At 47.2% G+C, this 13,337-nt stretch overlaps 1 protein-coding gene across 1 annotated transcript in view; it reads left to right on the top strand.

Annotated features, from left to right (window-relative positions):
• Positions 1-13,337, top strand: part of AADACL4 (arylacetamide deacetylase like 4) — a 29,492-nt gene extending 16,155 nt beyond the window's left edge. Inside the window, exons 3-4 of the mRNA XM_069947340.1 lie at positions 9,376-9,439; positions 12,282-13,337. Coding sequence (XP_069803441.1) covers positions 9,376-9,439; positions 12,282-13,056 — 839 coding nt within the window. The 3' untranslated portion in view covers positions 13,057-13,337. The remainder of the gene's footprint in view (positions 1-9,375; positions 9,440-12,281) is intronic.

Here is a 13,337-nt window from a genome sequence, read left to right as displayed (position 1 = left end):
TGGGGAAGCTATCGGAGAAAGTAACACATCTACAGTGGTGCATATCCATCTATGGGGAAGCTATCGGAGTAAGTAACACATCTACAGTGGTGCATATCCATCTATGGGGAAGCTATCGGAGTAAGTAACACATCTACGGTGGTGTATATCCATCTATGGGGAAGCTATCGGAGTAAGTAACACATCTATATTGGTGCATATCCATCTATGGGGAAGCTATCGGAGTAAGTAACACATCTACAGTGGTGCATATCCATCTATGGGGAAGCTATCGGAGTAAGTAACCCATCTACAGTGGTGCATATCCATCTATGGGGAAGCTATCGGAGTAAGTAACCCATCTACAGTGGTGCATATCCATCTATGGGGAAGCTATCGGAGTAAGTAACCCATCTACAGTGGTGCATATCCATCTATAGGGAAGCTATCGGAGTAAGTAACACATCTACAGTGGTGCATATCCATCTATGGGGAAGCTATCGGAGTAAGTAACACATCTACAGTGGTGCATATCCATCTATGGGGAAGCTATCGGAGAAAGTAACACATCTACAGTGGTGCATATATATCTATGGGGAAGCTATCGGAGTAAGATCCAGAACACATCTACAGTGGTGCATATCCATCTATGGGGAAGCTATCGGAGTAAGTAACACATCTACGGTGGTGCATATCCATCTATGGGGAAGCTATCGGAGTAAGTAACACATCTACAGTGGTGCATATCCATCTATGGGGAAGCTATCGGAGTAAGTAACACATCTACAGTGGTGCATATCCATCTATGGGGAAGCTATCGGAGTAAGTAACACATCTACAGTGGTGCATATCCATCTATGGGGAAGCTATCGGAGTAAGTAACACATCTACGGTGGTGCATATCCATTTATGGGGAAGCTATCGGAGTAAGTAACACATCTACAGTGGTGCATATCCATCTATGGGGAAGCTATCGGAGTAAGTAACACATCTACAGTGGTGCATATCCATCTATGGGGAAGCTATCGGAGTAAGATCCAGAACACATCTACAGTGGTGCATATCCATCTATGGGGAAGCTATCGGAGTAAGTAACACATCTACAGTGGTGCATATCCATCTATGGGGAAGCTATCGGAGTAAGATCCAGAACACATCTACAGTGGTGCATATCCATCTATGGGGAAGCTATCGGAGTAAGTAACACATCTACAGTGGTGCACATCCATCTATGGGGAAGCTAGCCGAGTAAGTAGCCCATCTACAGTGGTGCATATCCATCTATGGGGAACCTATCGGAGTAAGTAACACATCTACAGTGGTGCATATCCATCTATGGGGAAGCTATCGGAGAAAGTAACACATCTACAGTGGTGCATATCCATCTATGGGGAAGCTATCGGAGTAAGTAACACATCTACAGTGGTACATATCCATCTATGGGGAAGCTACAGGAGTAAGTAACACATCTACAGTGGTGCATATCCATCTATGGGGAACCTATCGGAGTAAGTAACACATCTACAGTGGTGCATATCCATCTATGGGGAAGCTATCGGAGTAAGTAACACATCTACAGTGGTGCACATCCATCTATGGGGAAGCTAGCCGAGTAAGTAACCCATCTACAGTGGTGCACATCCATCTATGGGGAAGCTATCGGAATAAGTAACACATCTACAGTGGTGCATATCCATCTATGGGGAAGCTATCGGAGAAAGTAACACATCTACAGTGGTGCATATCCATCTATGGGGAAGCTATCGGAGTAAGTAACACATCTACAGTGGTGCATATCCATCTATGGGGAAGCTATCGGGGTAAGTAACCCATCTACAGTGGTGCATATCCATCTATGGGGAAGCTATCGGAGTAAGATCCAGAACACATCTACAGTGGTGCATATCCATCTATGGGGAAGCTATCGGAGTAAGTAACACATCTACAGTGGTGTATATATATCTATGGGGAAGCTATCGGAGTAAGTAACACATCTACAGTGGTGCATATCCATCTATGGGGAAGCTATCGGAGTAAGATCCAGAACACATCTACAGTGGTGCATATCCATCTATGGGGAAGCTATCGGAGTAAGATCCAGAACACATCTACAGTGGTGTATATCCATCTATGGGGAAGCTATTGGAGTAAGTAACACATCTACAGTGGTGCATATCCATCTATGGGGAAGCTACAGGAGTAAGAGCCAGAACCCATCTACAGTGGTGCATATCCATCTATGGGGAAGCTATCGGAGTAAGTAACACATCTACAGTGGTGCATATCCATCTATGGGGAAGCTATCGGAGTAAGTAACACATCTACAGTGGTGCATATCCATCTATGGGGAAGCTATCGGAGTAAGATCCAGAACCCATCTACAGTGGTGCATATCCATCTATGGGGAAGCTATCGGAGTAAGTAACACATCTACAGTGGTGCATATCCATCTATGGGGAAGCTATCGGAGTAAGTAACCCATGTACAGTGGTGCATATCCATCTATAGGGAAGCTATCGGAGTAAGTAACACATCTACAGTGGTGCATATCCATCTATGGGGAAGCTATCGGAGTAAGTAACACATCTACAGTGGTGCATATCCATCTATGGGGAAGCTATCGGAGTAAGATCCAGAACACATCTACAGTGGTGCATATCCATCTATGGGGAAGCTATCGGAGTAAGATCCAGAACACATCTACAGTGGTGCATATCCATCTATGGGGAAGCTATCGGAGTAAGATCCAGAACACATCTACAGTGGTGCATATCCATCTATGGGGAAGCTATCGGAGTAAGATCCAGAACACATCTACAGTGGTGTATATCCATCTATGGGGAAGCTATCGGAGTAAGTAACACATCTACAGTGGTGCATATCCATCTATGGGGAAGCTATCGGAGTAAGTAACCCATCTACAGTGGTGCATATCGATCTTCAGAGCTGCATGCGATCAGTAGCATTACTGTTAAAAGCAGAAGCTGTTTTTGCATGGACCAAGAGATCTATCCAGCAACAAGGGAAGTCACAATACCTTAATGTAAAAGGCTAAAGCCATGATATTACCCTGACAGAAGAATGGTCTCTGGACCAGGAGATGTTCTAGTGAATCACCAGATATTACAGCGACCCATCGGTCCCATGGCCATTTCGGGTAAGACCAGGATGCGTGGTTTAACTCCCTAAAAACTACTGTGGACAACAATCAGTAGAAGTCTTGTAAGAAGACAATACAGGATCAAGTCTTATTAATCCTGATAACCACAGATTGGCCCAAGAGGTCATTGTGGTAATTGTTGTTCTCTCCTGATGAATATGTCCAAAAGGACATTTTGGAGACTTCCCCAGAATCCTCACTTACTGTCACAGAAGGGCAGATTGTGTCGGGGTCTGGACCACCTATGATTGACAGCCTGAAGATTGACAGGCCTGATGAGCTGAGGCTTTTTAGAATTGGTGGTAAACATGATTCTGCTATTAAGAGCAGAACCCACAAAGAGAACGTCCCTGAGGGTGAAGGACATTGTCTATCCTGGTGTGAAGAATCGGACTTCTCCCATATCACTGTCTATAAAGGCGATCCTCCGATTTCTCCAGGATGGGTTTGAGAATGGGCTGAAGCTGCGACCGTCACAGTACATGTCTCTGCTCTTTATGCTCTTCCAGACAGCTGACTGTCCCATAAATCCCTAATACAGAGATTTATTAAAGCTACGCAAAGGATTAAAGCCACTGTAATGGATCCAACTCCAGGTGGGATCCGGGACTCGTCCTTCATCACCTTGCACGGCTCCGTTTTGAGTTCTTATCTTTAGTTGAGTTATAATACCTGACCCTCAAGGTGCTTCCTAGTAGCTATTACATCTGCTAAACGCAGGAGGATGTTCAGACATTAGGAGCCACTGAACCAGATCTTGTTATCCTTCAGGACTTTGTCTTTTACCCTTAAGGTTCCTTCCTTATCCAACATTACTCAGCAGATTGAGTTACCTGTTTTTGCCTAAATTCCTCCATTGAGGAAGCGTTACAACCGCACTCTCTGGTTGTGGGCGGAGCCTTGAGCCTGCACTCTCTGGTTGTGGGCGGAGCCTTGAGCCTGCTCTCTCTGGTTGTGGGCGGAGCCTTGAGCCTGCACTCTCTGGTTGTGGGCGGAGCCTTGAGCCTGCACTCTCTGGTTGTGGGCGGAGCCTTGGGCCTGCACTCTCTGGTTGTGGGCGGAGCCTTGAGAGTTTATTTAGTGAGAACCAGAGAAGTCAGAAGATTTTATCTGTATCTTTTTCAGGAAGGAACAGTGATTGGAGTCCTCAGCCACTTTATCCAGATGGATACGGCAGACTCTGTGTGTTACCAAGAGGTGAGAGTCCAAGTACCTGAATCCATTAAGGCCCTTACCACAAGGGCAATGTCTACATCCTGGGTGGAGGAGATGTGCATTCTCATTGATCAGATATACAGAACTGCATTGTGGTCTTCTTATACTTTTGGACATTAGAACCTCTGGGCAACCAATCTTGGTAAAGCGGTTCTCATGGCTGCTGTATGATTCTCCCCCCTTTATGTGATCTTGCTATATCCCCATTATGTGCTGCTGCTTAGGACGTAAGGGAAAGGGGAATTTTATACTCACCGTAAATTCTCTTTCCTGTAGTCCGAAGCAGCAGCACAAACTAACCCTCCCTATAAAAGTTTATGCATCAAACCTTGAGTGTTTTGGGTTATGTTTTCCTAGATCGTTAGAAGTACACAAGGAGGCTAGAGGTCAGCATAGGGCCTTATAGGCGGGGCAATTATTGCTTGTTACCATCTGTCCTATCATTGCAGGAAGATAGAATCTTCCGCATTATGTGCTGCTGCTTCGGACTACAGGAAAGAGAATTTACGGTGAGTATAAAATTCCCCTATATATAGCACTTTTTTAAAGATATAATGCTATACCCTTGCACCAGGTATTTTAGTCTCTCAGGATAAGAGGGATGTGATATACACACTATCAGAAGGGTCCAAGTATAGAAATTGTGTAAATATATATATATATATATATATATATATATATATATATATATATAGCGAAAAAGAAGTGGTGTGGAGACAGCATCCATCCAGTGAAAAAAAATTAAGGTAATCTTTTTATATGCAATGGCTTAAAATAAACTAAAAATATTTTTTTCACTGGATGGATGCTGTCCACACACCACTTCTTTTTCGCTATTGAGTATCAGGTGTGGGCCCACCTGACGGTGACTGTGCATCCCTGGGAGGTTCCGCTGTTCCAACTGTGGACTTTACTATATATATATATATATATATATATATATATATATATATATATATAGCACTTTTTTTTAAGATATTCTGCTATACACCTGCACCAAGTATTTTTGTCTCTCAGGATAAGACGGATGTGATATACACACTATCAGAAGTATAGGACTTGTATATCTGTACTGCACGTTTTGGTTCTGTGCACCCTTTGCTCTCCTATGCCTAATCTATCTATCTTTCACCCTCTCTATATTTTTCTCTCAATCACTAGATGTTTCTCCTCTCCCCTTTCCTAATCTTTCCTTTCCCACAATATCTTCTCAGTAGTCTGTAGTACACAACAGCAGCAGCTTGCTTCCTCTCTCTCTCTCCCTCTCTCTCCACACTACGTGGTGCGGTCATGTGACCGCTCCTTTTAAAGCAATACCGACGTCACACAAAGGGTGGGCTAGTACAAGATCCCTACTGATTGGATGTGTTCCAGGCATCATGGGAAAGCGCTTTTCCCGCCCGGAAGACTTCCTGCTTTCTAGAATAACGGCTGCCATTTTAGAAAGCAAGAAAAAAAAAATCGGAGCGGATTTCTAAAAATCCAAATAGCCCTAATGGCGGCTTACAGCCCTGTAGGATATAATGGCGGCTTACAGCCCTGTAGTAATATAATGGCGGCTTACAGTCCTGTAGGATATAATGGCAGCTTACAGCCCTGTAGTAATATAATGGCGGCTTACAGCCCTGTAGAATATAATGGCGGCTTACAGCCCTGTAGGATATAATGGCGGCTTACAGTCCTGTAGGATATAATGGCGGCTTACAGCCCTGTAGTAATATAATGGCGGCTTACAGTCCTGTAGGATATAATGGCGGCTTACAGCCCTGTAGTAATATAATGGCGGCTTACAGTCCTGTAGGATATAATGGCGGCTTACAGCCCTGTAGTAATATAATGGCGGCTTACAGTCCTGTAGTAATATAATGGCGGCTTACAGTCCTGTAGGATATAATGGCGGCTTACAGCCCTGTAGGATATAATGGCGGCTTACAGTCCTGTAGGATATAATGGCGGCTTACAGCCCTGTAGGATATAATGGCGGCTTACAGTCCTGTAGTATATAATGGCGGCTTACAGTCCTGTAGGATATAATGGCGGCTTACAGTCCTGTAGAATATAATGGCGGCTTACAGTCCTGTAGGATATAATGGCGGCTTACAGTCCTGTAGTAATATAATGGCGGCTTACAGTCCTGTAGGATATAATGGCGGCTTACAGTCCTGTAGTAATATAATGGCGGCTTACAGCCCTGTAGTAATATAATGGCGGCTTACAGCCCTGTAGGATATAATGGCGGCTTACAGTCCTGTAGTAATATAATGGCAGCTTACAGTCCTGTAGGATATAATGGCGGCTTACAGTCCTGTAGGATATAATGGCGGCTTACAGTCCTGTAGGATATAATGGCGGCTTACAGTCCTGTAGGATATAATGGCGGCTTACAGTCCTGTAGGATATAATGGCGGCTTACAGTCCTGTAGGATATAATGGCGGCTTACAGTCCTGTAGGATATAATGGCGGCTTACAGTCCTGTAGGATATAATGGCGGCTTACAGCCCTGTAGGATATAATGGCGGCTTACAGCCCTGTAGTAATATAATGGCGGCTTACAGCCCTGTAGGATATAATGGCGGCTTACAGCCCTGTAGGATATAATGGCGGCTTACAGTCCTGTAGGATATAATGGCGGCTTACAGTCCTGTAGTAATATAATGGCGGCTTACAGTCCTGTAGTAATATAATGGCGGCTTACAGTCCTGTAGTAATATAATGGCAGCTTACAGTCCTGTAGTAATATAATGGCGGCTTACAGTCCTGTAGGATATAATGGCGGCTTACAGTCCTGTAGGATATAATGGCGGCTTACAGTCCTGTAGAATATAATGGCGGCTTACAGTCCTGTAGGATATAATGGCGGCTTACAGTCCTGTAGGATATAATGGCGGCTTACAGTCCTGTAGAATATAATGGCTGCTTACAGTCCTGTAGTAATGGCGGCTTACAGTCCTGTAGGATATAATGGCGGCTTACAGTCCTGTAGTAATATAATGGCGGCTTACAGTCCTGTAGTAATATAATGGCGGCTTACAGTCCTGTAGTAATATAATGGCAGCTTACAGTCCTGTAGTAATATAATGGCGGCTTACAGTCCTGTAGGATATAATGGCGGCTTACAGTCCTGTAGGATATAATGGCGGCTTACAGTCCTGTAGAATATAATGGCGGCTTACAGTCCTGTAGGATATAATGGCGGCTTACAGTCCTGTAGTAATATAATGGCGGCTTACAGTCCTGTAGGATATAATGGCGGCTTACAGTCCTGTAGGATATAATGGCGGCTTACAGTCCTGTAGGATATAATGGCGGCTTACAGTCCTGTAGGATATAATGGCGGCTTACAGTCCTGTAGTAATATAATGGCGGCTTACAGTCCTGTAGTAATATAATGGCGGCTTACAGTCCTGTAGTAATATAATGGCGGCTTACAGTCCTGTAGGATATAATGGCGGCTTACAGTCCTGTAGGATATAATGGCGGCTTACAGTCCTGTAGGATATAATGGCGGCTTACAGTCCTGTAGTAATATAATGGCGGCTTACAGTCCTGTAGTAATATAATGGCGGCTTACAGTCCTGTAGTATATAATGGCGGCTTACAGTCCTGTAGGATATAATGGCGGCTTACAGTCCTGTAGGATATAATGGCGGCTTACAGTCCTGTAGGATATAATGGCGGCTTACAGTCCTGTAGGATATAATGGCGGCTTACAGTCCTGTAGTAATATAATGGCGGCTTACAGTCCTGTAGGATATAATGGCGGCTTACAGCCCTGTAGGATATAATGGCGGCTTACAGTCCTGTAGTAATATAATGGCGGCTTACAGCCCTGTAGGATATAATGGCGGCTTACAGTCCTGTAGGAACAAACTTCCAGCAGAGGTGGTTGGTAAATCTACAATAACAGAATGTAAACACACCTGGGATAGACACACATCCATCCTAAGATAATAAGGAAGAAAATACTAAAAGGGCCGACTAGATGGACCCAGTGGTCTTTTTCTGCCGACAATCTTCTATGTTTCTATGATATAATGGCGGCTTACAGTCCTGTAGGATATAATGGCGGCTTACAGCCCTGTAGGATATAATGGCGGCTTACAGTCCTGTAGTAATATAATGGCGGCTTACAGTCCTGTAGGATATAATGGCGGCTTACAGTCCTGTAGGATATAATGGCGGCTTACAGTCCTGTAGTAATATAATGGCGGCTTACAGTCCTGTAGTATATAATGGCGGCTTACAGTCCTGTAGTAATATAATGGCGGCTTACAGTCCTGTAGTAATATAATGGCGGCTTACAGTCCTGTAGGATATAATGGCGGCTTACAGTCCTGTAGGATATAATGGCGGCTTACAGTCCTGTAGGATATAATGGCGGCTTACAGTCCTGTAGGATATAATGGCGGCTTACAGTCCTGTAGTAATATAATGGCGGCTTACAGTCCTGTAGGATATAATGGCGGCTTACAGTCCTGTAGGATATAATGGCGGCTTACAGTCCTGTAGGATATAATGGCAGCTTACAGTCCTGTAGGATATAATGGCGGCTTACAGTCCTGTAGTAATATAATGGCGGCTTACAGTCCTGTAGGATATAATGGCGGCTTACAGTCCTGTAGGATATAATGGCGGCTTACAGTCCTGTAGGATATAATGGCGGCTTACAGCCCTGTAGGATATAATGGCGGCTTACAGTCCTGTAGTAATATAATGGCGGCTTACAGCCCTGTAGGATATAATGGCGGCTTACAGTCCTGTAGGATATAATGGCGGCTTACAGTCCTGTAGTAATATAATGGCGGCTTACAGTCCTGTATTAATATAATGGCGGCTTACAGTCCTGTAGGATATAATGGCGGCTTACAGTCCTGTAGGATATAATGGCGGCTTACAGTCCTGTAGGATATAATGGCGGCTTACAGTCCTGTAGGATATAATGGCGGCTTACAGTCCTGTAGGATATAATGGCGGCTTACAGTCCTCTGCTCATAGTTTTCCTTGCTCATTTATTACATAGATTCCTATGACGTCTTATGTCGCTACATCTCGAAGGGATCAGAATCGGTGGTCGTCTCGGTCGGGTAAGTCCTTCTGTGTGACCTTTGACTTGTGGACTATTCCCTTCCCTTATGACCTGCGAGGTGTATGCAGAATGAAGCCATTGGCAGGGTTGGCCTTAGTGTAGATGGCGCCTTGTGTAAAATTTTCTTTCAGCGCCCGTCCCCTAACAGTGACATAGATTAGACCCTACAGCCAATACACACAGGGGCATACACACAGGGGCATACACACAGGCGCATACACACAGGCGCATACACACAGGGGCATATACACAGGGGCATACACACAGGCGCATACACACAGGGGCATACACACAGGCGCATACACACAGGGGCATACACACAGGGGCATACACACAGACAGGGGCATACACACAGGGGCATACACACAGGGGCATACACACAGGCGCATACACACAGGGGCATACACACAGGGGCATACACACAGGCGCATACACACAGGGGCATACACACAGGGGCATACACACAGGGGCATACACACAGGGGCATACACACAGGCGCATACACACAGGGGCATACACACAGGGGCATACACACAGGCGCATACACACAGGCGCATACACACAGGGGCATACACACAGGGGCATACACACAGGCGCATACACACAGGGGCATACACACAGGCGCATACACACAGGGGCATACACACAGGGGCATACACACAGACAGGGGCATACACACACACAGGGGCATACACACAGGCGCATACACACAGGGGCATACACACAGGCGCATACACACAGGGGCATACACACAGGGGCATACACACAGGGGCATACACACAGGGGCATACACACAGGGGCATACACACAGGGGCATACACACAGGGGCATACACACAGGCGCATACACACAGGGGCATACACACAGGGGCATACACACAGGGGCATACACACAGGGGCATACACACAGGCGCATACACACAGGGGCATACACACAGGGGCATACACACAGGCGCATACACACAGGGGCATACACACAGGGGCATACACACAGGCGCATACACACAGGGGCATACACACAGGGGCATACACACAGGCGCATACACACAGGGGCATACACACAGGGGCATACACACAGGGGCATACACACAGGCGCATACACACAGGGGCATACACACAGGGGCACACACAGGCGCATACACACAGGCGCATACACACAGGGGCATACACACAGGGGCATACACACAGGCGCATACACACAGGGGCATACACACAGGGGCATACACACAGGGGCATACACACAGGGGCATACACACAGGGGCATACACACAGGCGCATACACACAGGCGCATACACACAGGGCACAATATTTATTAGTTGTTATTATTATTGTTATTTTGTCTACAATATAATAATTTTTCCAATAGCTGAGAGCAGGGGCCCTGTGCCCACCATTTATTAGTGTAGGGGCCCTGTGCCCACCATTTATGAGAGCAGGGGCCCTGTGCCCACCATTTATGAGTGTAGGGGCCCTGTGCCCACCATTTATGAGTGTAGGGGCCCTGTGCCCACCATTTATTAGTGTAGGGGCCCTGTGCCCACCATTTATTAGTGTAGGGGCCCTGTGCCCACCATTTATTAGTGTAGGGGCCCTGTGCCCACCATTTATTAGTGTAGGGGCCCTGTGCCCACCATTTATTAGTGTAGGGGCCTGTGCCCACCATTTATTAGTGTAGGGGCCCTGTGCCCACCATTTATTAGTGTAGGGGCCCTGTGCCCACCATTTATTAGTGTAGGGGCCCTGTGCCCACCATTTATTAGTGTAGGGGCCCTGTGCCCACCATTTATTAGTGTAGGGGGCCTGTGCCCACCATTTATTAGTGTAGGGGGCCTGTGCCAACCATTTATTAGTGTAGGGGCCCTGTGCCCACCATTTATTAGTGTAGGGGGCCTGTGCCCACCATTTATGAGTGCAGGGGCCCTGTGCCCACCATTTATTAGTGTAGGGGCCCTGTGCCCACCATTTATTAGTGCAGGGGCCCTGTGCCCACCATTTATTAGTGTAGGGGCCCTGTGCCCACCATTTATTAGTGCAGGGGCCCTGTGCCCACCATTTATTAGTGTAGGGGCCCTGTGCCCACCATTTATGAGTGCAGGGGCCCTGTGCCAACCATTTATTAGTGCAGGGGCCCTGTGCCCACCATTTATTAGTGTAGGGGCCCTGTGCCAACCATTTATTAGTGTAGGGGGCCTGTGCCCACCATTTATTAGTGTAGGGGGCCTGTGCCAACCATTTATTAGTGTAGGGGCCCTGTGCCAACCATTTATTAGTGTAGGGGCCCTGTGCCCACCATTTATTAGTGTAGGGGGCCTGTGCCCACCATTTATGAGTGCAGGGGCCCTGTGCCCACCATTTATGAGTGCAGGGGCCCTGTGCCCACCATTTATGAGTGCAGGGGCCCTGTGCCCACCATTTATTAGTGTAGGGGCCCTGTGCCCACCATTTATTAGTGTAGGGGCCCTGTGCCCACCATTTATTAGTGTAGGGGCCCTGTGCCCACCATTTATTAGTGTAGGGGCCCTGTGCCCACCATTTATTAGTGTAGGGGCCCTGTGCCCACCATTTATTAGTGTAGGGGCCCTGTGCCCACCATTTATTAGTGTAGGGGCCTGTGCCCACCATTTATTAGTGTAGGGGCCCTGTATCCACCATTTATTAGTGTAGGGGCCTGTGCCCACCATTTATTAGTGCAGGGGCCCTGTGCCCACCATTTATTAGTGTAGGGGCCCTGTGCCCACCATTCAGGAGCGTAGGGGCCCTGTTCATGATCAGGGAGCAGTGCATGCTGGGTGTAGCTGTCCGTGTGTTTGTCGGTAACATGTCCTCGTCTGTCTCCTCAGATACCGTTTGGCCCCCGAGCACAGGTATCCTGCGGCCTTTGAGGACTGCCTCGCTGCCACCATCCATTTCCTGAAGACTGCGGAGGATTATGGTGCTGACCCATCCTCTGTGATAGTCAGCGGGGACAGCGCCGGTGGGAACCTGACAGCTGCCGTGTGCCAAGCCTTGGTGGACAGAGCAGACGTGCCGCAGCCTCGGGCCCAGGTGCTGATCTACCCGGCGGTCCAGGCCGTGGACTTCCACTTACCATCATATACACAGAACAGCGCAGTGCCCATCCTGTACCGGGAGCGCGCCGTCTTCTACATGATCAGCTACGCGGGGGGCGACCTGCACATGATGGAAGACGTCCTGGACGGCGACCACGTCCCACTGGAGCTGAAGAGGAAGTTTAGGAAGTGGTTGGGTCCTGAGAATATCCCTGAGGAGTTCAGGAGCCGGGGGTCTCAGCGGCCGGTGATGGCGGCACATACTGAGGACGTCTATGAGGCCCTGAGGCCGGCCCTCCAGCCGCACTTCTCTCCATTGTTGGCCGAGGACGCCATCATCCGGCGGCTGCCACAGACTTACATCCTAACCTGCCAGTACGACGTCCTCCGCGATGATGGGATACTCTACAAGAAACGCCTAGAAGACAACGGCGTCCCAGTCACATGGTTACATCTTAAAGATGGCTTCCACGGAATCATTAGCTTTTTTGACAATGGAAAACTCTCCTTTGAGTCTGGGAAGATGGCGGTGGATGAGATTGTGAAGTTCATCAATGATGTCTGATACACCCCGGACTCTGCGCCTGATCTGTCCAGATGTCAGGGGTAACACCTGGCAGATTACTTCCAGAAACAGCACCTCTCTGCTCCTCAGGTTGGGTGTGGTATTGCAGCTCAGTTCTATTAAAGTGAATGGAGCTGAACTGTAATACAACCCTCAGTGGGAGGACAGAGGTGGCGCTGTGTAGTTGTCTAATCCTGGACACTAAGGAGCAATGAAAGCAGAATCAGAATCTAAGTCATTTCTACAGAACAAAATGTGAAATAAAGTTAATTGAAATGAAA

Source organism: Dendropsophus ebraccatus, chromosome 12, assembly GCF_027789765.1.
Source record: "Dendropsophus ebraccatus isolate aDenEbr1 chromosome 12, aDenEbr1.pat, whole genome shotgun sequence".
Taxonomy (NCBI): Eukaryota; Metazoa; Chordata; class Amphibia; order Anura; family Hylidae; genus Dendropsophus; species Dendropsophus ebraccatus.
The sequence above is the reverse complement of the archived record's forward strand: the minus strand, read 5'-3'. Positions and strand labels throughout refer to the sequence as shown.